General features: G+C 37.1%; 1 protein-coding gene across 2 annotated transcripts in view; it reads left to right on the forward strand.

Moving 5' to 3' along the window:
* dos (daughter of sevenless) overlaps positions 1–13,559 on the forward strand; it is a 48,400-nt gene extending 34,841 nt beyond the window's left edge. For both annotated transcript variants that reach the window (XM_081738049.1, XM_081738050.1), the window contains exons 5-6: positions 3,631–3,809; positions 13,084–13,559. In XM_081738049.1, the coding sequence (XP_081594175.1) occupies positions 3,631–3,809; positions 13,084–13,329 (425 nt within the window). In that variant the 3' untranslated portion in view covers positions 13,330–13,559. The remainder of the gene's footprint in view (positions 1–3,630; positions 3,810–13,083) is intronic.
* Positions 13,560–26,905: the final 13,346 nt, after the last annotated feature.

Here is a 26,905-nt window from a genome sequence, read left to right on the forward strand (position 1 = left end):
CCAAACGTTGTCGATGTTGTTCTGAAACACTCTGTATACATCATGTCAGTTCATATAGTGATACCACTTACTGTATGTTTTAAAAGATTGAAGAATGCCAGTTTTAAAAATCTAAATGCGTCATTGAAAATTAATTTAAACCCATTGATTAATAGTTTTCCTGTGTGAGAATCCGCGAACGTATTCAACGGATGTTACTCTTTTCTTTTAGCTTTTAACCACAGTTTATCATCTGTTTCCTGGTTTGAAAATTTCATGTCTGTAAGTTGAATACTAATTATGTTTCGAATTAGCATGTTTATTGAGAGTTTTGTTTGTTTGTTCTATTTGCTACGAGAAATATTTTTTTCCATTTTTTCCTGCATATATGTCCCTCGAACGTATTTTTAATCCCAAAAATGTTTAACTCAGAAACTGTTGCAGTTATTGTGTTTGTTCTGGTTGAGTTTTAAAAAGCAAAAGTTTAATTCTCTTTTATTCTCGAAAATTTGTTGGTTCTCTTTACATATGATAATTAACATTTTCGTGGTAACTTTTGCTTTAATTCAAAAACTGTCAGATTTTTCATACAAATCTTAAAAGAATAAAATAAAGGTAAAGAGGGCTAAACTGCCGCAGATGGCGGCCCTGGATAAAACCCCATGAATCTGTTTTCAACGTTGTATTACAGCTTACCTGTACTTACTTTCATATATCTCACCTACAATTACTCCTGTTTCATTTCTAACCTTCACTATTCACTATTAGTCACAAATATTTCTTATTTTCATGCTTCTTTTGCTCTTTCCTACATCCATATACATCAGTGTAGTATTATTGCGCAAAATTAGTACCTTGGAACTGTTTAGGTGCTGCAAACTACACACTACTCATTAATTAACAGTAATGATATTAATGATTAAATATCATGTCTTTCCGAAGGGTGAGGTTAAATTTACATTGAAGTTACACCACACGAGCGTGACGTAATGTGACGTGGTATTTAGTCCGCTTTGGACACACAACTTTATTGATAAAAAAAAAGTTACCTACTTACGTTACGAAACAGAGCGAAGGGGTTAAAAGCTCCACAGGGTCGTTTTGTTCCACCTTGACCCCGATGATAATACAGCAGCACACATATCCTGTGTTAGTTAATAACACAGTGGGTTTGAAACATTGTCAGATTATGTTCTACTGTCACCTCACCTCATATCACATCACTCTGCGAACACATACAGTCCACAATTTAACTTATGTTTTCCCCCTTATTAATTACCCTCCAGTAATGACCTTTCTAACGTTTGTTACTCTCATTGTCACATTTAGTGTGATTCTGTTCATTCTCCGTAAATTTTGTATTTTGGGGTTGCCATCTGTGGCAGTTAACCCGTAAAGTGTAAATGGTAATATAAGTGAATGGAAGTAAATGAGGTCATGTTCTTGCTTTAACTCTTTTCGGACGAAGTGTTTTTGCCACCATACGGAAGTTTTTTAGTGTTATTTTTTTTTAAAATAAATTCGTGGAAAAGATTCGAGTTATTTCTATTTTAAAGACATTTTTGAACACCACACAAAGTTTACTATAAAAATTTAAAGAAAAGGGAAGGGTATGCCCGTTGTCCATCTTCTGAACTTTAGTTCCACAAAGGGCAAACCCTGCTACTCGTCCGAAATGCGTTAAATGTGTCCAGATATTCTCATCCGTTTAACTTATTATTATTATGATTATTATTATTATTATTTAAACTGCGATGAATGTATTGAACCAGTTCCTCTTATGTACGCTCGTTTTAAATTTATCTGTCCCTTATCTCTTCTTTCATTTTCTTTTATTCGCTCTAATAATGATTTGTAAACTTGTCTTTCAAATTTCTATGTTGATTTTTAACTCTTTCAAATTTTGATGTTATTTTGTTAAATTGTGATGTGAGACTTTTTTTTTTTTTTTTTTTTTTTTTTCATCTCGATAGTCCCGATGTTGACGTTTCGTTATATTTGCCCTGATTTATTCTTTCAGTCTGATATATGTATTCCTATTTGTCATTTCTGTATAATTGTCTGCAAGATCAAGTGTACCTTTATACACACGAGAATCTATATAGTTGATGAAACCCAGCATTTTATACCCAGCTAAATTATTTTTGTTATTGTTTGGATGAAGATATAATAGATACCTATTAAAATTAAGTATTTTTCAACATAGAGTATGTTATACAGTGAAGCCTCTTAATAACGGATGCCGACGGGACATTATTATTGTATTCGGAGATGAGAGATGTCCGTTGCAGAAAGATTAACAAATTAATATTACTCAACTTGGGCTGTATTTGTGTGAAGTATACAATAAATACATTAATTATAAAGGTAAATATAAGCTAATATCGAAATGCTATATTCAGTTTGAATTTCGGGGGTCGCAGTGGCTCAGGAGTAGAGCGTTCACCTCTGGTGCATCAGGTCCTTGGTTTGATCCCAGCTCGCATCAAGTGAACATTGTGATGGACAAACACCGTGAGTTTTCTCGGGGTTTTCCCGTTTCCTCCACTATCTTCAGTGCTCCACTTTCACCATTTTCTTCATTTCTCACCATTACCGTCTCCTTTAGCCTATTCGGCATACCGTGGGACATAAAACTTTAAGCTTTCGTTTCCTTTATGTTTGAATTACTTGGGGTGTGGGATAATTCTCTGTAAAGAAACAATAGTGTCGCTGGGCGTGTACTGCGTATGTGGTAATTTTTTTCTCAAGGACGTTTATCTATCTAAAAATCATTTAATTCACATACTGACTACTCTAAAATAAAATGTTCGTTTGTTTATGTTTAATATCATTTTTAACACTGTGGCTATATCAAATACCTTTAAATTTTAATGTTCTCCCACTGGAAATCGAATCCGGTGCACCAAAAGTGCGCGCTAGCCATTAGACCAGCAGGTGGGGCAAAAAAAAAAGTAGAAAGCAGTTGTTGTCTTTGGTAATATACCAGGTTTTTGACTTTTGACCAAGACATTTTGTGGAGAAGGAATTTTCTGCTCACTGCACTGTATCGCAAAACTTAGATTCTAAGTTCTAGAATGTATTTTTTGTGCTAAATACGTATAGATTGAAAATAATTTCTGTCCTTTATGAAGAGGGTATAAAAACATTAGGGGCAAAAATAAGACTGTCCTTGTCCGTAAAATGAGGGCTCTGTCCCGTAATAATAAATATATTTGCGCCGATGCAAACAAAAAATCGTTATAATGGAGGTGTCCGTTAAGGGAGGCTTCATAGTAGTTTATTAGTTACTGATTAATACAATGGTAATATTATCGAACCGTATTCAGAATTGTTCTTTCTTGTGATTAGCGTCATACTAAGGGTTTGACTAACGTACGATTCATATGGTAGTCACGTCTTTAGTATGGTGCTAATCACAAGTAAAAACGACTCTGAATACTGCTTATCGTGTTTTAAAATCTTTTTTTTTTTTTAATCAAAGCGAAAATTTGGTGTGAAAAAAAAGGAGCATTAACAAACGTTCGAAGTTAGTGCTCTATCATGTGTTCTGTAGAGTTGAATTGTTGCGATATTAGAAATGAATATGATAATTAGAAGTGAATTACAATTTATTGAAATTTAATATATTTCTTCTTTTCCCTTGTGAAGAATGTAAATTCAAGCTTGCTTCACCACCTTGTCGAGCAGATAGTCGCAATTCAAGGACCACCCGTGCCGCCCCTAGTCCAACTGCACCACCCACTTTACCTACCGGAAGTCATCACTCAGATAATTCCAGCTCAGACGATGAACAAAGCATGAATTTAAGGAACTCAGATGACGAACAGGTAATTTATTTATTTATTTTAACAGATTTCAGAGTAATTGCGCATAGCAGTTTAAGCCCAAATCTATGACAGCAGGTCTTAATGACACTGTTATAGGGATGAAGGCAGACCTTAAATAGTATAATATTTAGTGCCATAAAGACGCAATACTTTATAATTCAGTATTGATAATTTTGGTGTTTTTGTAAAAATGAATTGCTTGTCACAGAAGTATATTTTATGTTTGAGTTTAATATCCTTTTATTGAATATTTAGGAAATGTGAAGTGTTTAACCGTTTAACGCACCATTTTTCCGCTCAAACTGATTTTTTTACGTTTGAAGTGGTTTTTGTGTAGGAAACACGGGAATTGATTTTAAAAACATTAATGCAAATAATATGGGGTCTATCGGATATTTTATTGTGTTTGTAGATAGGATCTATGCAAAGTTGCGCTTCGACATATGCAAAGTACACTAAAACCAGATAGAACCAATACAACATTACGAATGTCAGCGTACTTGCATTTTTGCACTTATTACACTTCTGTCTAACACAGAAAAAAATCAACAGTTCAAAACATGACCCCCTAACAGAGCAAAGAAAGCTCAAAGATGATAAGATGATAACTATGCGTGCAGCAAGTAAAGAAAATGAGTGACATCTAGCAGGAAATTCAGAACTTCATTAGTGAAAGGACATCTTAGCCGATACGCAAAGCTGCTTTTCTATGTCTGAACTAGAAACTACAAGGTGTAATGCAATTTCAAAGTAAACTTTGCATATATGCAAAGCTGCGCGCTAAAGGGTTAATGTAGTGTAGTGAATATGTGTATGTAAGGATTTTTTAAAATTATTACTATTCTGCTGTTGATGATGTAGGTGGTTTCCCTATTATGAATCTGGAAACGGCTCATAGTCGTAGGTTGACGAATGAGAGTAGACGCGAAGTCTACTGGATTTATTATTTATCCAGTGCAATGGAGAATTAGATAGATGGTAATTGAGAGTTAACAAAAAATTACCAATGAATCCGCCACGCTGGTTCCTTCTTCTTCGTAATTGTGTTATTTTTCCTCTCCTTCCCTCTCCTCGTAGTGTTATTTTCTCAGAGGATAGGTTTGAGTTTAGAGTTAGCACTGCGAACTCGGCTGTTTATCTCTGAAAGGTTAAGGTGTTGGTTTGCTAGTTACGGGTGACTATACTAGACACCGAATGGCATGAAACTAAGGAAATCTCAGTTTATGTACAACGGGAGACATAGCACTGAAACGTGGAAAAATACTACCTGTGGTGTTTCAAATGTAACACGCGCGGGGCCGCAGTGGCTCAGTGGTAGAGCGTTCACCTCAGGTGCTTGGGGTCCCGGGTTCGATCCCAGCCCCCACCAAGTGAACTTTGTGGTGGACAAACACCGTGTGCGTGGGTTTTCTCGGGGTTCTCCCGTTTCCTCTCACTTTCTTCATTCCACCATTTCATTCATTACTCATCATCACCGTCTCTTCTAGCCTAACCGGCATAACTGTGGGACGTAAAACTCAAAGATTTCATTTCATTTTCTCAAATGTAACACCTCGACGTATGTAGAAAACTGTCAGTTTTAGATAAATACGTAGGTACATTTATCAGCACGGTATTAAGTAACTAGAAAGTTTTTATAATTTGTCACAATTTGCTGCATACACAGTTTTACATGATACGGAAGTTTTACATGGAAACAAACAACATAATTTATGTATGTAGACATAATAGATATAATAGACCAAACGCTATTTTTTTCTGGCTTCAGTGGTAGAGCGTTCACCTTGTGCATGATGTCCTTGGTTCGATCCCAGCTCGCGCCAAGTGATCTTTGTGGTGGACAAACATCGTCCATGTGCGTAGGTTTTCTCGGAGTTCTTCCACTTCCGCCCATTTTCTTCATTTCTCATCATCACCGTCTTTAGCCTAGCCGGCATAATCATGGGACGTAAAACTTAAAGATTTCATTTTTCTTCCGGCTTGTCTGAACAATTTAACAAGCGAATAGGAAAAAAAAAACTAAGAAATTTACGCACGTGAAATAAACGTATAAAGATTTTGATAAAATTAAAATATTAATTTCTGTTTTTACATTTTAAGTCAACATCCCCGACGACATGTGGTAAATACAAACTTCTAATATATATAAGTGAATAATCTTGGTACCAGATTTCTATATGAATAGAATAAACTGTGATGTATAATTCTATCAAAGACGAACACTATAATTAAAAATTAACATTTTAAGTCGACAATAATGATTTGTCGCCGGTTCCTTTTTTTTTTCTTAGTTTTTTTAAAAAGTGTTTAAACTAGAGCACAGATATTACGTAAACTGAGTTGTTTTTCTTTTTTAATCTAAACAGTGTAGAGTTCCTACACCATCTTTATTTTCACTCCGTTAGTTTTGCCGTATTTTACGGACTATAAGACACGCTTTTTTTTCTTCGAAAAATTACCTCCAAAATTTGTATGTGTCTTGTACTCGAAATTAATATAGAAATGTCCAATGTTTGATTTAAAATTCCCACCAGTGTTAAAAATAGCTATATGTTCGATGCCGCGGGAAAGCTATCTCTTATCTGGCAACATTGCAAGAAGAAGAAGAAGAAGAAGAAGGTTCAGATGACTATTTTCACGGATTTTAAAGATCAGTTCGGTTTTATAAACTAAGATTTTTTTTTTTTTTTTTTTTGTCTGGATTTGTAATCTAATAATAAAACTGATAAAAGTGTTACGGTATTTTTTTAAAAGAAAATGCTTAAAAATGTAGGTGCGTCTTTTAATCCGTAAAATATGATATATATATATATGGTTTTTGAAACGAACTGGAATTTAATTATGTGACTTTTACTGATTTCTTCTGTAAGTCTGGTTAAATGTCTCTTCCTTTTGCTAAACACATTTGCGGCAGACATAAGAATTAAATTTAATTATTAAATACAAAATTTAAGTATGTAACAAAATTTAACTTTCAAGAAGAAGGGGTATATGTTTGAATAAAAAGTAAATAGAATGAAATCATTTCAATTCTAGTTCATTTCAAACTTAACAGGAAAATAATTCCCCTTACAAATCAGTGGGTAAAAGAGGAAAAAAAAAAAAAAAAGATGGCACAGTTATTCATCATCGTTAATGTTCTTTACACTACTGTAAACCACAAAAGACATAAACTATAAGCGTGATTGGACGCTTTATAATTACTTCCCTGTTCGTTAATATTTCTTTCCTTCTTCTACCTATATGATGAATTGTAAACTGAAAAGGCTTAGTTTCTTCCAATCAAGCAACTATGCTTAGTCGTATCAATTTTATCATCGCTAACAATTTTGCTTTGTGTGTTAACGTTTGTATTATTTTCTGGTAAGTAATTTGTTTTCCGTTTGCGCTTCGAGATCTGTTTTGGTGATTTCCTTTTTTCTTCTGTCTTCCTTCTTTCAACGTGTGTTTTAATATTTTTATCTGTATGCATACTTAATTCTCTATCTACTGTATGTTACATTACTTACCAGAAAGTAGTAAAAACATTGTCACTGGAGCAGTTTGAAATAATAACGCCTTAGACATAAGGTTGCTATCCTGAACATGATTTTTGTTATGTGTGGGTTATATAGAATAACTGTAAAAGCACATTTTTTCGGAAAATTAACTGTCGGTCTACGTAGCTATTATGACCAAGAATTAAGTGTGTTATTTAGATTTTATTCCAGCAACATTGAAAAGCCAGGTACTTCGACGTTGGATATTTTAAAGAGTTAAAAAGAAAATCTAATGTACGTCGTACATATACGAAAGTTTCAAACTTGAGAATAAAAATATAGAACCGCATTTTTCTGAGGAGCTAGGAAATATATCAATTAAAGTCACATTACAGTGTGCAAAGTTTAACACACTATGCGATGTTAATATATTCGTAGACTGTCTAGTTCACTTTGCTAAGATAGTGGTTATACATTCAAGAAAGAAGTAGTTAAATACAGCCTTGACAATCATCACTGAATAGAGCGAAAATAATGGGGTAGCGGTAAATTAGAATAGAACGAACCTTATAACATTCATATGTATATATAAATGTAACATTCAGTATAATCTTATTAAACAAACAAATAACATAAAATGTGTAGGCCTTAATTTGAAAGAAAAATGAAATTGGAAAAATCACATGGAATGTCTAAAAAATGAAGCACATTTTTTTTCTAATTATTTACAGAGCCAATCTCGAAAAAAGGGGGAGAATGCACCCGTTCATTCTTTTTATACCATATATAAATAATATTTATAATCAAAGCTGCTCTGCAGATCTAATTTTCTTTCTAATATCACAAAAGTGCACACAACAGCTTATTAGCCAAAGAATGAAGGCTAAAAAAATTATTTTCACACCCTAAAAACACACTTTTAAAAAGAAAAAAAGCTGTAACTATTCATTTAGACATACTAATAATTAAAAGTGCACATAAACATATACTGTTAAGACTAGCAATAACAGATTTACCGCATATTAAAACAACAGCAACAAACATGTATGCAAAATCAAAATAAATGTTTACCGTTTCATAATAAACTTCCTTGGATATACGAGGAAAAAATCGAAAAGTCTTTGTGCCTATTGATTTATTGTTAGATCACAAACCGAATATGGAAGAAAGATATACACAATATTCTACGCACTTTTGTCTATTTTTTCCAAATAATCACCATATCTGTTGAGGAACTAGTACAAGTTTCTCGATGTTGCTGTGTAAAACGTGGTCGGCTGATCACAGAAGTAACGACGAACAACGTTCTACGCTTCAGTGACCCTCGTGAACCTCCGTTCTGCTAGAAGCTTCTTCAATCGACCAAAAACATTGTAATCACTGGGGCGCAAGGTCTGCACTGTAAAAGGGATGCTCCATGAACTCGCATCCCCAAGAGCAAAGTTTGGCAATTGTTTTCATGGAGGAAAACCAAACCGTCGACATCCCAAACATCCTTATGCTTTTCCCTAATGGCAGCTCGCAGATGGGAGAGTGTGCGACAATAGCATTCTGCGTTGATTATTTCACCTCTTGGCAGGAAATCCAGTAGTAGTGCTCCCTGATTGTCTTAAAACAACGTAAGCATGAGTTTACTGGTCAGTGGTGTTGTTCGGAACTTCTTCGTTACTGGCGAGCCGGGATGTTTCCACGCCACACTTTGCCGTTGTGACTCGAAAGTGTAATGCAGTATTCACGTTTCGTCGACAGTGACAATGAGGTCAAGGAAACTGTCACTTTCCTCGCCGTGATGTTGCAAATCGTTCAGTAACTATTCGTTTGTTCTTGTTGGCATCAAGATGCTTAGGAACATACCGACATGACACCTTGCGGTATCTAACGAATCATTAGCAATATCATAAATACAACAATGGAAAATGTCAGGCTTCGTGGCAGTGTTCTTCAAATGAACACATGCATCCACTGTCGCCATTTTATTAAGACACATAATTATCCAGGGTCAGCGAGGAACGAGGTCGCCCCGGTTGCTTATTGTTCTGGAGATTTCCTCGTCCATTTTCAATTTCCTTGCACCACTACTCACACTGCTAAGCACTTATCTTCATACATTGGCTCCCATTTACCTGTTGATATCTGAGACCGTGTCTATTGCACCGTAGAAAACGAATAAGATTTCGCTTATATGGCGTGGACGTTCTTAGCATTGTGGCCACGCGGTTAGTACGATGCGTGAAAAAAATCAGATGTTCACTGAGGCTGTTTTACAATACCCTACCGTATCGCTCGTATATCTCAATCTTATGTTAAAATGTATTACATGCTCGAAAAAAAAAATAGGCGCAAAGACTTTTTGATTTTCCCTCGTATGAAACTTTCTTCTCTACTGTACATACAAAGCGAAATTATAAAATATCCACTTCTACCACCTTTCCGTGTGTATAATACTTTATTAACCTCAGATGAAGTTGTGAGGCAGTTCAATGGAGTTTTGTTCTAATCCAAATTGTAAAACCATTATGAGTCAGTATTCTAGAAATGTTCACCGCTTGAATAACTTTGAGTGAATAATTTGGATAATTCAGAGTGCAGTGATTTAAGAGATGTTAAAATGGTCTTGATTTTTCTCATGAAAATTCAGATCGAGAAAGCAGATTTTCAAGCAATATGTGGCAATTTTTTTAAAAAAACTTTTGTGTACTGCACTGCAGACTTGTGTACAGGGACGTACGCAATGGGTGGGTCCTGGGGGTCCGGACCCCCCTTCCCCGCCCCGAAATTTCGACTTTTGTGTAAATTTAGGTTAATTGTAGGAACAATTTTAGGAATTGTAATATAAAATACGCTCACATTGAGTTTGGACCCACCCCGAAATGAATTCCTGTGTACGCTAGTGCTTGTGTACATTCAGTAGATTATTCTAGTGATTCATACATAATGCATGAAGTGCTCGTACTCGTTTACAGAAGCAACAAATCAACTACGAGAGAAAGAGGAAAAGAAGTAAAAAGAAACTGAATACCGGATAATAATTCTGAACGAGCTTGAAGCTAAGAAGACTAAAATAATGGAAAATATGCACAATATTGATGAGGAAAGAAAGCGTTTGGAGAACTGAAATGAATTACATAATACTATGGATTTTTTCTAAAGATATGTCGTTAATATACAAGGTGGCAAATAATTATGTGTATGATGTTTGTAGTATTTGTAATCCTGGACAAAAGTTTCGATATTGCAACACTGTGTAGCCTGAGAGTGGAGATAACGGTCACTGGACTTAGAACCGTTAGCGTATGCCAGACAGAATGGCGAAACGGTTGTCTCTGGAGCAGCGTGCGCGTTGTGTGCTGGATAGGTCGACGTGGGTCTGTGGAGTGGCCAGCTCGACTCCCGATTTAATCAGCACCTGAGTTTCTCTTATTTGGTGTTTTAAAGGATAAAGTGTATCAACATCACATACGCAATTTGGCCGAACTGCGGGAAACTAATCACAGAAGAGTTCCACAGGATACTAGAACAGGTCTGTTAGGTTTCTTATAAGAAAGTTGCTCTCCGTCTTCAGGCATGTATCGATTAGGATGGTGTATTGGTGGTCAATGCCTTGGAGAACAGAGATTAGAATTCTTATAAGGAAAGTTATGAGAGTAATATGACAAGTTATTTTGCTAGTTTCTTTACCGCAGTCTTTGAAACATTATACAGGGTGTATCAAAAAGATTCATCCACTTTGGGAAGTCTGTATTTCTGAAACTAATGGACATATACAAATAGTTTTTGTTTTGCATGACAATGAAACTCAAAGTTTTTATTGGACCTGTTCATAGGTGTTCAATGTGTCCCCCGTGAGATGCACGACATATGTCCATGCGGTATTCAAATTCGTCCCAAACTGCAGCTAGCATGTCTTCAGTTACAGCTTCCACAGCTGCCGTTATGCGATGTCGCAGTTCATTCAATGTGCTTGGTAACGGAGGCACATAAACGGAGTCTTTTATAAACCCCCACAAGAAATAATCACATACAGTAAGGTCAGGTGACCTTGGAGGCCAATAATGTAACGCTGCATCATTTGGTCCAGTGCGACCGATCCATCGCTGTGGAATCGTTCGATTTAAAAATCCCCGCACTTTCCCATGCCAGTGTGGGGGTGCCCCATCCTGTTGGTAGATGAAATCATTCGAATCAGTCTCCAACTGTGGGAAAAGATAGTACTCAAGCATATCAAGGTAGGTTCTCGGCAAAGAAGAATGGACCGTACACCTTTTATCGGGAAACTGCACAAAACACATTAACTTTTGGCGAGTCCCTCTCATGTTGTACAACTTCATCTGGGTGTTCCGTTCCCCATATTCGCACATTATGGCGGTTCACATTTCCATTCAAATGGCATGTTGCCTCGTCACTAAACACTAAGCGTTGAACAAAACTGTCGTCCTCTGCAATCTTGCCAAGAATGAAATTACAAAACTCCATACGTCGTTCTTTGTCACCTTCACAAAGAGCTTGTAGTAGCTGAATTCTGTATGGTTTCATGTGTAAACGACGACGCAACACACGCCAGACGGACATCGAAGGCATGTTGAGCTGTCGAGCTGCACGACGAACGGATTTCTGCGGACTGCGTGTAAAACATTGACGGAAACCATGTAGAGATGTTCCTCTTTCCAACAGTACGTTGTTCACTCACATACTCTGAAAAGACAGAATAGATATTATTGTTTAAAACCGGATGATTCTTTTTGATACACGCTGTACACATAATTATGGGCCATCCTCTGTGACGTATTTAGGATTTTGTTTCGGGCGGAGGATATGCACAACACGCGATTAAGCACTTATATTTTTCATTTGGGTGCCGACAAATTTTAATGAAGTTGTACATATAACAAATTTATTTCGCAGGGGGGGGGGGGGGCGTGAACCTGATAGCACACCTAAATACGTCACTGGCCACCGTATAGTTTGCTTTGTGTAGAAATTTCTATTAAATAAGTGCTTTGTACTTTCATAATAAAATACGTTGGTTTTGTTTTATTCATTGCTCTAGTTTGATTAGGAGAGAAATATGTATTATCGTTGTTATGCTTTTTTTGTGGGGGGGGGTGCCGCGGTGGCTCAGTGATAGAGCGTTCACCTCTGGTGCTTGGGGTCCCGGGTTCGATCCCAGTCCCCAACTTTGTGGTGGACAAATACCGTGTGCGTGGGTTTTCTCGGGGTTCTCCCGTTTCCTTCCACTTTCTTCATTCCACTATTTCATTCATTACTCATCATCACCGTCTCCTTTAGCCTAACCGGGATAACCGTGGGACGTAAAACTCAAAGATTTTATTTCATTGTTTGGTTTTGTTTTTCCATGAACGTGGGAAAATCTATATGGCTAATTATATGTCGGAGAAAATTTCAAAAAAATGTTCTGGCAAACCGGGGAAATTCAGGAAATTCTTTCCTGTAAATTTTGTTGCTACCCTGAAACGCTATTATGTGACTTCGAATGTTAATATGGTACTCTATCGCATATTCTTTCCGTTATTTTTTCTTCTTACTTTTTAACCTCCTTGCTTGATGAAGTGTTTAGCAAAAGGTATTCTATAGTTTTCTTTTATGTTATATAATACTCCTCTATATTACGTTGTGGTAAGTAATGTATTAGTTTGCCTTCATATCGTATCCTCCATGCATAATGATCTTTGGATATGCAGCTCCAGGTCTCAATCACTGCTTGAAAGTGTAAATACCTCATATTTCTTTCATTTTATTGTAACGTTAATATCATGACTTTGTGTTTCATTTTTCAGATCTACTATTTTCTCCAAGGTAGCCAGATTTTATCTCAAGCTCCGAAGAAATTTCCCGAGGTTCAATACCTCGATTTGGATCTTGAATCTGACGCAAGTGCTCAAAGTCCCAAATCTCCTGAACGAACTCATTCCACTGCGACTGTGTATAAGACAGTGGACTTTGTTAAGACTGAAGCCTTCAACAGAACACGACAAAAAGTGGAAGAGGAGCGAAAAAAAGATGAAAGGATTGTCGAATCATGATATTAGCTTTCCAAGTTATTGTTTGTTTTAATTGTTATTATAACTACAAACCAAAGCTTATATATATACAATATATATATAAATCTATTATATATGTATAAAGAACACAGTGCCACGTTGTAAATGTTGTTATCTTCAAGTTTTAAGAGCGGTGCCATTTCGGAGGTAACTGATTCCATGATTTATTGCTTTATAGTTTGTTTTATTTCAATAAAGTTTTATCGATATTATTATGTGCATATATTTTGTACATATTATCTATAGGCCCTCAGTTGTCTTGATTTTGTACCGAGTGGTTGAAAGTAAATCATCCTATCGAAAAACATTAAGGTTGGTTTAAAGGGACAAGTTTTGTCGATAGATGTCACTTCAGTCCTCGTATTTCTCTCATGTATTTTTTACTTTTTACGAAAATTCACGATTTCTCTTATAAATTTCAAAGTTCGAAATTTGTAAGAGAAATCGGGAATTTTCATGAAAGGTAAAAAAAAATGAAAGAGATACGAAGACTGTAGTGGCATCTATCGGCAAAACTTGTCCCTTTAGACCAACCTTAACTTTACTAATTACTGATCAATTTTGACGATACAACTTTTGGTGACTGTTGTCATCAGTGTTGTCCACAAATGTATTTAATTGTCTGGGAATAGCGTCGGCAAGAACTCTTGTAATATATTACTTAGAATATGCCAAATAAGATTTTCAAGTTCATACAGCGTTAGAAGTTGGTACAGTAGTCCTGTTTCGTCTAACTCTGCAAGACGAAGTCACATGGTATGAGATAAGAGCTCTTGAGGCATTTTGTAGACCAGTGATAACCGACTTAGAGTGCGCTATAGATAGGACAAAATAAGGGCCATTTTTCTTTCCCCCCTGAGATGACAGTTCACTGAATGTGCTAAGTCATACATTTTCTGATCCTTTGTTCTATTCTGGGTATCTTGGTTCTTATTTCGTGTATCTAGATTAATTAGGGCATCAGCGATGAAAATTTGAAAGTAACTGTATGAAATTTGTATTGTTTTCAACATTGCCTCGGTACCAACGACCTTACTTTGCAGAATGGGCTTATTAACCATTAAAGAAAATATTTTTCCAGTTAAAAGTCAAGTTTCGAGTCAGGTATATCATGATGGCTGGCTATATATATATTAAGGGACAAATTTTGTATACTTTTTCATTTTTATCCGTGGGCCGGATCCAATCCGTTGGCCATCACTAATTATAGAGCATGACTCTTAGTCAGCGTCCCGGAAATATGTTTTCGAGCCACTTAAAGGCATTACTTGCAAAATGAAAAGGTCACCTTTATTTAATGACTATGAGCCTGTCGATGCCGCCGATGGAAACAATAGACCAAACATTTTTCATGCTGCATTGTTAGATAACGATCACGGTCCGTTGTGTTAGAGAGTTCACAACCTTGTTGAATGTCTTATTACAGTATACAAAAATCTTCGAGTGATGTTACATTTCTTCACTATTGACCGTAGTTACCGTTGTATTTAGAAGTTACAATTATGAAGGTTTACAAATTCACCTTACATCAATCTCATATAGCTACGGTGCTGAAAAGGGACATTAAACTTTAGTTAATCAGTCAATGAAATCCCCTCTGCACCTCACACAAATTTATAAAACAGTTAGGTCCATGGGCGTCTCTGACGGGGGGACGCGTCCCCCCCCAATATTTTGAAGTGACACAATCTAAAATTCCACTGAGATACTAGCAGTTAGATCATTTCCTTTGATGTCCCCCCCAAATTTTACATGCCAGAGACGCCAATGGTTAGGTCACTTCACAACATACTGTTAAACAATTGGGACAAGTCTTCATACCAAGGAAATATGATCTCACACTCGAGTCAGAAGTCATAGTCTTCTGGGGATAGTTCCTAACTACTTTTTAAGCACAGCGAAGTTTTTTAAAGGATGAAACAGACAACCAACAAGGCATGAATGCTATGGAATACATATTAAATAAATGAATAGAATTTCTTCCCTTTATTATTCAGTTCAACTACTTATTATAAGGTAAATTATTCCAATGATTTGTTGTCTTCTTCGATAATCCATCACCTAGTTGCACACCAGACTCATTAAAAGGGTCTTCTATATGTTGGACTATTTTAGAGGAGTTAATGGGACGTAAATTATTAGAAATAAATTCGCACAGAAATTCCAGGAAAACTAATTATCTCTTCGTGTACAAAAGTCACTTTATCCTTAAAAAATTGTCTGCAACTTGAGCCTCACTAAACCAGAATTTCCGATGATTTACGTATCATTAACTCCTCTAGGAAAGTTCAACAGTTAGAAGACCCTTTTAATTAGTCTAATGTGTAACGAGGTTATGGATTACTGAAAAAGGTATCTAGTTAAAATGATTTAATAATAATTAGTTGCACCGAATTTTACTATTCAGTAAGAAATTCTAGACCGTTAATCTCATGAAAAAACTAGTTGGATAATATGAGTTTAGGCTATTGTGGCCATTCTGATCTCAACCTCGAAGTCTGTGGATTATACTCCCATTGGGATACATTGTAATTCGTTTTCCAAAGCCCTATAGAGTTAGGCTTAAGTGTGAGAAGAGACATCCTATCTGAGCAGGAGAGGCTTGTTCCACTCCCGAATGGGCGGATTGCACTAGTCATTGGTCCTAGTAGTGCACGTGGTCTCTCAGGGGTCTATTTCTCAAAACTTGTAATATTAATGTAAAATTTTCCAAAATCAAATATTGTACAATATTATATGTATTGTAATACATACAATTGTACAATGCAGTGGCCCTGTCTCTGAAGGGTTAGCGAACCCGATGCCCACTGTAGACACGGGCGTTCGACAACTGAGGGACAAAACATTACTTCCAGCTTTGGTGCTTCGAGAGTTTGACAAACCATTGACCTCGAGCACGCAGAACGCGAAATCGCTGAAAATTTTCGTTAATTGAATGATGATTAAAAGTATCAAGAGCCCGCGAGCGAGTCAGGATAACCACGTATTTCCGCAGACCACCAAGGGACTGGCCTGCGGGGACCATTGTCACCGCATTCTGGAATGGAACCATTGAGAAGAGTCTGCTCGAAAGCATCTGCTACAGCAGCTACTGGGAGATCATGATGGCAATGCAACTCACTGAGTGCACGAAAGTTAGGCCAGCTAACACGATTCAGATTGAAGAGTCGGAGAGGAAACTGAGGAAAAACAGAGACATTCGACGAAAACGGAAATTGATCACTGCCACAAATATCAGAATACACACTCAACGCCAATGAGGTCAACAGACCAGCACTGCACATGGAGAGGTCGATACAGGAATATATATGAGCAATGAAAAAATTAGTCGGACTTCCATCATTGAGGATGAACAACACATTCTCCACAAGAAAGTCCTTTACCTTACGTTCAGTGCAGACATTAGCCCCAGTGACGGTGATAGGCATAGATCTCCAACAAGCAAAACTGACGGTTGAAGCTGATGATAGAACTGAGCAGATCGGCATTCGTAAAGGCTTCAGATTGAGGAATTTATAAGGAACAAATGGTAAGCGGCAAGGGAAGAAAACTCGCAACGCAATAGCTTACAGTCGGGAAACTATGTGAATCTCTAGAGAATGTGTGAATCGGAGACAAATTAGGGCTACGCCACCAGCAGCGCGACCAGCACCACGCTTATTTTCACATATATAAACAGTATAGCCAGAAATAAGAGAATACTAGGTAGGTCTGAAATGAGTTTCCTACAAACAGATAAGAGCTGGTGAGTGCTTGGAGAGAAGTTGTATCAATTCCCCAAGATTACTACTAAAGTCACTGAGGTTCCGCTGAAGAAGCGTCTTAATTGGACAGATTAACGTTTGAGGCAAACCTTTGCACGTGGGCCAAGTATCGACCACTCGGTGTCCATTAGTTCATCTTCCTCTGTCAGATTTTAAAGAAACTCCAGAGGGCTTACGAACGTATGTAGATTTTGGTCTTTTTTTTTTTTTGGGGGGGGGAGGAGGTGGACTTTATCATTGATATGTTAGCTAACCTTTAGGCCGACGACAAAAGGTATATGGCGGTGAGCTGATGTTCGCCGAAGACCACTAATAGAAATACGTGGGACTTGGGGGGTTCGCTAATCGATGCGATTGGGGTCGGAACGGGAACAAGATCAGTTTGGATGGAAATGTCTTATGTCTAGGTTGCCACAGATTTGCAAGAAGTAGCTGCAACAGTAGCAAATAGCGCAGAAAGCGCGAAAGGGGTGCTTTTTTTTTTTTTTTAAGTGACGCTTAGCATCAGCAGCAGAGATCTCAATAACCAGTTGCTCTCGGATACGTTTCTCATGTTGAAAGGATGGGCGGTCCTGAGACCAAGCAGAATGCTCGCCCTTGCAGTTGACACAGAAGAGCTTGGTCGCTGCACAAGGTTCCACACCATAACTACCCTGGCCACAATTAGCACAAAGAGCAGCACTTGCATTACACGACGTGCTAGTGTGCCCGAAGTGTTAACATTTGAAACAGCAGAGAACTGGGAATGGGAATATAAGGACAGACTTTTAGTCGATAACCAGCCTTCACGTAGTTCGAAAGTGTAGGCAAACTGAAAGTAAGAATTAGTGGCTGAGTAGCAACAATTTAACCTGACTTCTTACTTTTGGTGCGAGCTACATCTACAACATGTTGATCAGCCAGCTCTGATTTAATCTCCTCCTCGGTGGCATTTAGAAGGTCCTAACGTGATATCACACTGCGAGAAACGTTCAGCAGACGATGGGGTTCTACCAACACGTTAATTGGTCAAATGATAGTCAATTTAAGTAGCTTCGCCGTTTGCCTCCCATCGAGCGTTTCTACCAATAAAGTGACATTCCATAATTTCTTGATATATTTAACCTGTTTGACGTTATAAGTAATAACTTTATTAATAAGGAAAAGGAACAAGCCCTTAATAACACTCGGACGACTTGGTTCAGCACTATTGCCACGATCAGCATCTTTCATTACAAGATATGGGACTACAGGCATCACGATACTTGTCTTTTCCACACTATCTAAAACTTAAGGGCATATCTCATTTTCGTGTGGTTTAGGCTTTTTGTGAGAGGGTTAGCACGGACCAGAGTTTATGCTTTGGTACCCATAAAATTTGGTATTAAATATACATTTATAAAGAGAAGACGTGCCTGAATGCCTCAACTTCATACCGAGGCGCTTGTGAGGAGAACTTACACTATTCCCCTGTCGATCCATAAGTAGACCCCTCACCGTAGGCTCAGCGTGAGACCGATGCGGTCAAGGGGAATGGGGACGCAAGAAAACCATCCCCGTCGAAAGAAACGCAGGGTCTTGGGGAAAAAGAAGAATTGGAACTAAAACAATCTGTCGAACAACAACAACAAAAAGACTCCACCAGCTCACAAGAGAAGAAAATGTGCAGATTTCTTATCTTTTTGTGTTTTTTATTATTTATTTTTTTACGTTTTAATATTTTTTTTTTAAATTTTTATATTTTCAAATATTTGGACATCAGGTAACACACATTGGAAGCACATCCACTGTAGATGGATGCATACGTCCACTTCCCGAAACTCCCATCAATCATTTAGGGCACCACTCCACCCGATCCCGCTGTGTGCTCATGTGCTGCACTCCTCCGTCCCATGGCTCCAGGTCAATGTGTCTTCCAAACTACAAATACAACTATTAGAAACATGCCATAGGAAGGTTGGCATGGAAAGAAAGTAATCTGCATCCGAGGCTTACCTTTGTACTATGCTCGATCGCAAGTTCTAAATTCCGAGTGATCGGCCCGGCACGCATTTTTGCCGATCCCAAACGTTTCAGTATTCACGCGCTGCTCTGTATTATTTTCGCACGCTACCCTAGCCAGCTGTTTTAAGTTGTACAAAAAAATTTGGGCGTCTTTAATTTGCCCATTTGATGTCGAGAACAGAACCCAACCAACCCCTGCGGGGCTTCTAACCCGTTCCTACTACTACTACTACTATTACTACTTTTACTATTACTACTACTACTTTTACTATGGATCCGTATAATAAAACTGCAAGGTTATTTTAATGAAAAAAAGTATTACGAAAATTTTAGAAAATAATCGGTAAATTACTTTTTTGAGTATTATTTTCAATCTTATTTTAATGAATTTTGTTTTAAAAAATTAAAAAAAAAACTCTTTGAGCTGAGTTTGAACCCACGCCATAAACAATTTTCATTACTAGCATGTTGTGCTAGCACACTCGGCTACGAGAGCCGACAGCATTTCGCGTTTATTTTCTGCTATATGTACGCCATGACTCTTGACGTCCTATGTGTATCGGCCAATAAGATCAGAGGATACCTGAAAGTTTTTGGGATCCGCAAATATGCGCCCGGCAAGAACCCAAACGTGGAGGACCAGTGGCTGACGGTAGTTTCGGAGAATTGGGTGATGGGGGCGCCACATCTCCATGCCGGACTGAATGTAATGGATAAAATAAAATTAAATAAAATCATTAAATAGGATCGTGACCCACAATCATGACCTGTGTGCTAAAGGAGACAGGCATTAATAATAGATAATGATATTGGAAGAATTGGTGGAATGGGGATTTCCATGAAAATGTGAGGATCACCTGCAAAAAGAAAAAGAAAAAGAAAACGAAGAAAAAAGAACAATTGATACAATGTTCTCTATCACAAACTCACTTGGTCGTGGATCTAAATTGAGACCCCTTGTCATATGGATGCACACTACTATTGATGAGAGGTGACGCAAGACTGGTCATAAAAACAATACTGGTTATGCAACAAAAAAGAAGGAAAAATCGTGTTAAGAAGGTTGGTAACTTATCCTCCCAGAGTTATTTTAAACAAATTAACATTCCACAGTGTTGCCTCTTAGGCTAAAGGAGACGGATGATTAAAGAAATATGAAAAGATTTGGGGGAATCTATATGCTAGACAATTGGAGAACAGCGTAAAAACTCATGGATACTCCTGGAAAGACACCTGTTCTTTGCTGTGACCAACATGAAAGTTCCTTGGCCATGTGGGTCTCGTGGTAAGTAGTAATAGCAAATAGGATACATGGTATTGCCAGGCAGTCACAATGATGAGAATGTCATTGAATGGATCAGAGACGATCAAAACCAGCAATTACAAAGTGTCATGGAAGAGCACACGGACATGTCTCGGAACAATAGTACAATCAACCCTGAAAGTAATCCCTTCCCTTCACCTCCCCATTCCCTCTTTGATGTATGAACATATGGGATTATCACAAGGACAGTGATAACAAATTGCAAGTAAATTGAAAACTCGCTGTTTAACACTAGAATGGCGGCATTTTTGACCCACTTCGAATTTTACGTTTTAACAACTTTTCTATTTTCTTACGAATCGGATCGAATTATTGTGACTTTTACTCATTCTCTGGAAGAAATATTTGTACTAAGTTTTACTCTTATCCACACTTTGCTTTTTGAAATACCAAACAATTATACTAGAACGGCGGCGTGGGTCAATTTTGACCCAACTATTTTGTTAGTGATATTTTGTTGCATTGTAGCAACACTGCTGGCTTTATCTTGCGATCGTTCTTTCTCATCCATTTCATTTCGTATTCAATACCAGCTTCTCAGCAATTTTGTCAGTTTAGTTTGAGTTAGTAATACTTTAGAGAGTCTGTTGATTAGGAGAATCTTATTATTTTCGGACTGAAGTTCTATTTCAAACACTAATTATGAGCAAGTAACTGATGACACCGGATGAAATAGTTGCAAATTTCAATGACATAAGTGAGGTCGAGTTGACGCTGAACACGTTGATATTTCTTCAGATGGTTACCTGTCGAGCAACAACGAGTATGATGATTCGGATGAAATATCGGAAGTGAAAGAGATAAGCACCGGAAACCATACTTCTGCAAATAAGCGTAGTAAAATAGATGAGACTATTATTATTATTATTATTATTATTATTATTATTATTATTATTATTAAACACAAATTATATGTCTTACATCGTAACAAAATATTCATAAAAATTTCAATCATTTTAACAAAAGTTTTGCAAACAATTTGCATGGTATTGTGAAAATATATAGCTAGTGTCTTTTTTGTTGGTATCACTGTGTTGAAATGTTTCCTGAGAAGACGTTTATAGAACAAATAAATAATAATAAATAAATCACAGCTATATTCGATCCAATATTGGATAAGGCCTCTCCCCGAAGAGAGGACTGGGTCTATTGCTCCTACGCTGACCAGACGGGTTGGGACAAGGTTCTATTGTATATACCAGACGGGTTGGAAGAGGAAAGCCGAAGCTCTCACTGTGATCGCCACTATATGACCGCCCCGCTGGTCTAGTGGTGAACGTGACTGACTACTGATTGAGGGATCCCGGGTTTGATTTCCGGCGCTACTAAGAATTCTTAGACTACTAGCCTGTGGCGTAACCAGAAATTTCAAAGCTACTGAAACCAAAAAGTTTAGAGGTCTAAATGGGAGACAACTTACTATCTCGTATGTTTGAATATCTTACACTTCAACCAAAGAAGTAGAATCTCTAAAGGAATTGTTCGAAAAACAGGTAGTTTACCATTCTTTTTATGTCACAGTTTTCATGATTAGAAACTAGCATATCTTATTTAGAAAACAATCACTCTATACTGAGTTTTTTTGGTTTGAACTACTGCAAGTTTTCAACTGTGTATGCTATTTTAGGTTATGTGTTTCCACAAATTCTAAATATGGAGAGGAAAGTTATAGAAATGCACAGATGCGTATTACAACCATATTAGTAAATATTTTTTGTGTAATACGTCACGTTTTTAATTGTGAACAATGTTTTTGTATGACCGTTCTCCTTGTAGAGGAGTGACTGAACTTTGTTTTGTGTAGGACTGCAAGTTTAGATGTGTGTACATTAGGTTAGTTTAGTTCAGTTAGGTCATGCGCTTGTACAAACTATCTAAGAGTAATAACTATCTAGAAATTAGAATGATATATAACATTTCTATATAATAAACTGACATTTTATATAATATATTTAATAATATCGTCCTAACAATATTATATTCATAAAAAAATTCATGTTTTTTAAATTTGTATTATTGGCAAAAACACGTTGATCAATAAATATCAACCTGGAGTTCAAAGAAGTTGTTTGTTTTATTGAATGAAAGACACGTTTTATTATACAATAAATATTAGTGGTTTAGAATAAAAATAATTAGTAAAAATGGATAGGGTCATTTTTGACCCACTCCCGCCGTTCTAGAGAGTATCAATAATACCGCCGTTCTAGTGTTAAGGGGACACTCACATTGACCATGTAGCCGCTTTCCGGATCTGCCCCCCACTGTCCCATCAACGAGTACCTTCACAAGACCTGAACTTACCTGGTTAAGATATCAAAGAACATTTCCAAAAAGGGATTACAGAATTTTTCCCGGATCGCCCTCCGGTATCAACAATAAGATGAGCATCAAGCACCAAGAGGTTCGGATGTTTCGTCTCGAAATCCTCACGGACATTCAAACGATCATTCAGATCACGACACACAAAAATATAATTCATACATGCAATGAAAACACATTAAATAAAATGATATTATGCTTATTTATTAAATGCACCATGTAAAAATATAGGTACATGTAGAAGAAAAACAATCACAACATTAAACACTGATAGGGGTATAGACACTTTACTATTTCCACAAACAAAATTACACTTAACATTTCGCGAGGTAATAGCCCTTTACTTTTGTATCACATATGTATGACATATTTGGGGGTTCACCACACTTTTCTCACACTACTCACTAATAGACGTGGAGGTTAACACTGTGGAGTAACACTAAAGTAATCCCACGACGTAAGTTCCTGGCTGCTGCGAGAAAAGTCCATATCCAGCAGAACACATACATGGAGTCACAATGTAGAATTAGCTCATTTGAGGACCCGTACGAACAGGGTCAGCGGACCCGGGATTTCTCTAAGTGAGGGATAGCCGTGGAGTTAAACGAACGTGTTGGCTATATTGACGCGTGGAAAAAACTCCCAGTCCAGGCGCTCTAAATGTAAGCTGGATTGACCAACTGGTCAATGTTGGCAGTTTATTTTAAAATGTAATTAGGTTAAGTCACCTGTATGGATACACAAATTAAATGTTAAAAAAAATTTGCGTTAATTCACAGTTCACTGGCCACGGGAACTTCTAGATAAAACTCGCTGAACGATATGGTTAGCACCGGTGAGTCATTCACACACCTGGCAGTTTGCTCTGGCCTGCCGCAGCTGTGATTTAGTATATCCATAAGTAATTGAAGAAAGCACTTAATTTAGTTCCAAGCGCTCGAATAACGTAGTCTTTGCATCTTAATGAGTAAGGAAGAAACACTGAGGACCCAAGTAAGAGAAAATACAGTTATCATATATGTAGTTCATATAATGAATGTAGCCTTTGTTATTCAATAAAAGCTTCTCACAGTAAAAAAAAAAAAAAAAAAAGTTTGACATATTGTATATGTATGAGTGAACGATGAGACTCTTATTCTTGATTCGTGGGAAATAAATTGAATTCATCAGTTCCACCGAAGAAAAGAAATTATTTGCGTCGCAGAGTATTACCGAAGAAATTATTTGCAAAAATAAAGTATAAATTGAAGAATGATTTATGTCTTTCAAAATATACAGAGCATCCACAAAAATTACTTATATAACCTGGTGACGGTTATAACCACAGCGGATGAATAATATCACGCGCAAGGATGTTATAAAATAGGAGGATCCGCCCATACAACAAAATCGTGAAGCCATACGTCACAATTTCGCCACACCCACTCTGCCCGCTCCGCGCCACTACGATTGCAATGTTTCAAGCCAACAATCATGGCGGAAACGAGAGTAGCCAATCAAACGTGCCTACTCAGACGATGCTCGGTTGTTTTTTGTCTTCATTGAGTTCATAGGATGAAGATACGTAAGGGCAGATCCTCTATTTTATAACATCCTTGATCATGCGCCTCCTTGTAATCAAGATTTCCAGGTAAGATTCTTAGGGGTCACAACTGGTTCGAAGCCTACATTATATATGTATGTATATGTGTATATGTATTAGAGATTCTTCATGTGTGTGTGTGTGTGTGTGTGGATAGCATACGAAGCTTTGGTGAGGCAGACCCAAGTTCCATTCCCGGCTTGAGTTAATGTGTTCGAATCTCATATTAAGTTGTAGATTGACGTCTTATGTAGTCTCGCTGCTGAACAGGAAGCTAAACTCAAAAGCTGAATCCAAATTATTATTATTATTATTATTATTATTATTATTATTATTATTATTATTATTATTATTATTATTATTATTATTATTATTATTATTATTAATGTAATATCATTATATAACTTTGTTTGAGGAATGAGATTACCGGATTTTACATTTTCCCCGTAAGTTTTACATTTTAAGGCACATTTTACATTGAATATCGCATGGACTCTGTACAATAGCTAAAAATATTCCTTTATTAAAGATCTGGCAACCCTATTGAGGAGTCTTGCAATTTCAACTGAAAAATGACTAATGAATGATAATAAGATTACTTTGATCTATCAATGTGTTAACATATTCGACATTGTAATTTGAAATAAAATTCTCATATTTTGTATGCATCTTTACTGTGTAATATCCCGATAAATACAAGGTTATACTTTTTCTTGCTCGCTTTTTAGGGAGACAGATATTCGAATCTGTTTGGGGGCAAACTTTCGAAAGATTTGGTGACCACTGAAAACCAGTGAAATGTCCCAGAAAAAAAAAATTATTAATACACTAAACAATGCATTTGTAGAGCTTTAATGTAGCATGCAATCAAGTGTATCATTCACATTTTGTTACTGTGGTAGGTAATTTAATGTATTTTCGTGCTTCACTTGAATATATTCATTGCAATTGTTATTATATGCAGAGTAATACATAATTATAAAGTAGTTACAGTGAATTGCTTAGTTTATCGTTGTCCTATGGTTCCCTGCAAACTAAAAAGAACGCAAGGTAAACGTAAGTGAATCATTGTGAAAGTATTGAAGCATTCCCCCGAATAACACAGCATGGTACATTTCAATGAAACCGAGAAAAACGACGAAAACTGTAGTATGTTTGTATAAGTCTATAAAGCAACATTCCGCGTAGAGTTTGCCAGTATATTAGTGCCATATCTTGAGCAGTGAGGAAAGGAGCCTTTCAGTACGGTATTTGTCAGTCATCTTTTGCAGAGCATGATTGCACTGGTAACTCAATAAATTTTTAAATGCGTGATACAGCGTTATTCTGTCAAATGCTTTAATTAGTGCATTGAAGACAGTGGAAGTGAACGAGAGAATCCAAAGAAAACCCACTGATACGATTTTTTCAACCAGCAGTTCATGGTAGACTTCTTTCACCAGCGTTAGTTAGCGAGCTACCGTACTTTCCTAAGAACCTGTAAGTGTTGAATGTTAAGTTTATGAGCTCCCTTTTAATTTTAGCAAAATTTTCTGGACACTAGATTTCGATAACTTTGCAAGGAGGACTCGGCACCTACAGGCTTTTGCGAATTATAACTGACTATGCTAGAAAGAACTGGGAATAGTCGGAGTCAGTGGTCGAAGTGAGGCGGTATGCGGTGGTATGCCATACCGCCTCTGCTTTCTGAGTGATGAAGACATACCGCCTCTGGTTTTTCAGTGATCCAGACATACCGTCACTGGAAAATGGATGCTAATATACTTTTAATAAATCCATTTTTATACATAGTAATTGACGAATTGCTTTTCACATTAAAGACTTTTTCTTATGTAGAAATAATTTCTAAGTTGACAACACCAACATTTTTGTTATATATTTTCCCATCTTTTGTTTTAAAAATGAGGTGTCTACAAAGTAGTTCACCCCTTGCTCCTACGCAAGAACTCGTGTTGGTTGTGTTGGTTGCAGATAAAAGTCACATGACAGAAAGGACTCGTAAGCAAAGTGTACGATATCAGGACTCTAGTTGCGCGATTGAGAGTTATACGAGGGCTATCCAGAAAGTACGAGGGCTATCCAGAAAGTAGATTACGTTTTGGAATAAAAAATCAACAAAGTATAGGAAACAAATTTTATTATATACGGATGAAAGCCACACACAAATACTACTTTTCGACATAGTCACCATTCAAATTAAGGCATTTATCGTAGCGATGTACGAGCTTGGAAATTCCTTCGTCGAAACATTCGGCCGCCTGCGACTTCAACCACTTCGTTACCTCTTCTTGCAGCTGTTCGTCGTCATCAAAACGCTGCATAGCCAGCCACTTCTTCATTGCTGGGAATAGGTGGAAGTCGCTCGGTGCCAGGTCGGGACTGTACGGCGGATGAGGAAACAACTCCCACTGAAAAGATTCAAGAACTTCACGCGTGACATTTGCCGTGTGGGGCCGGGCGTTGTCGTGAATCAACAAGATCTTAGAGCTCAACATTCCTCTGCGCTTGTTTTGAATTGCTCTTCTGAGGTTTTGCAGAGTTTGGCAATACCTTTGAGCGTTTATTGTAGTGCCTCTTTCCAGG

The sequence above is a fragment of the Thermobia domestica genome, chromosome 14, assembly GCF_964235325.1.
Source record: "Thermobia domestica chromosome 14, izTheDome1.hap1.1, whole genome shotgun sequence".
NCBI classification, from domain to species: domain Eukaryota; kingdom Metazoa; phylum Arthropoda; class Insecta; order Zygentoma; family Lepismatidae; genus Thermobia; species Thermobia domestica.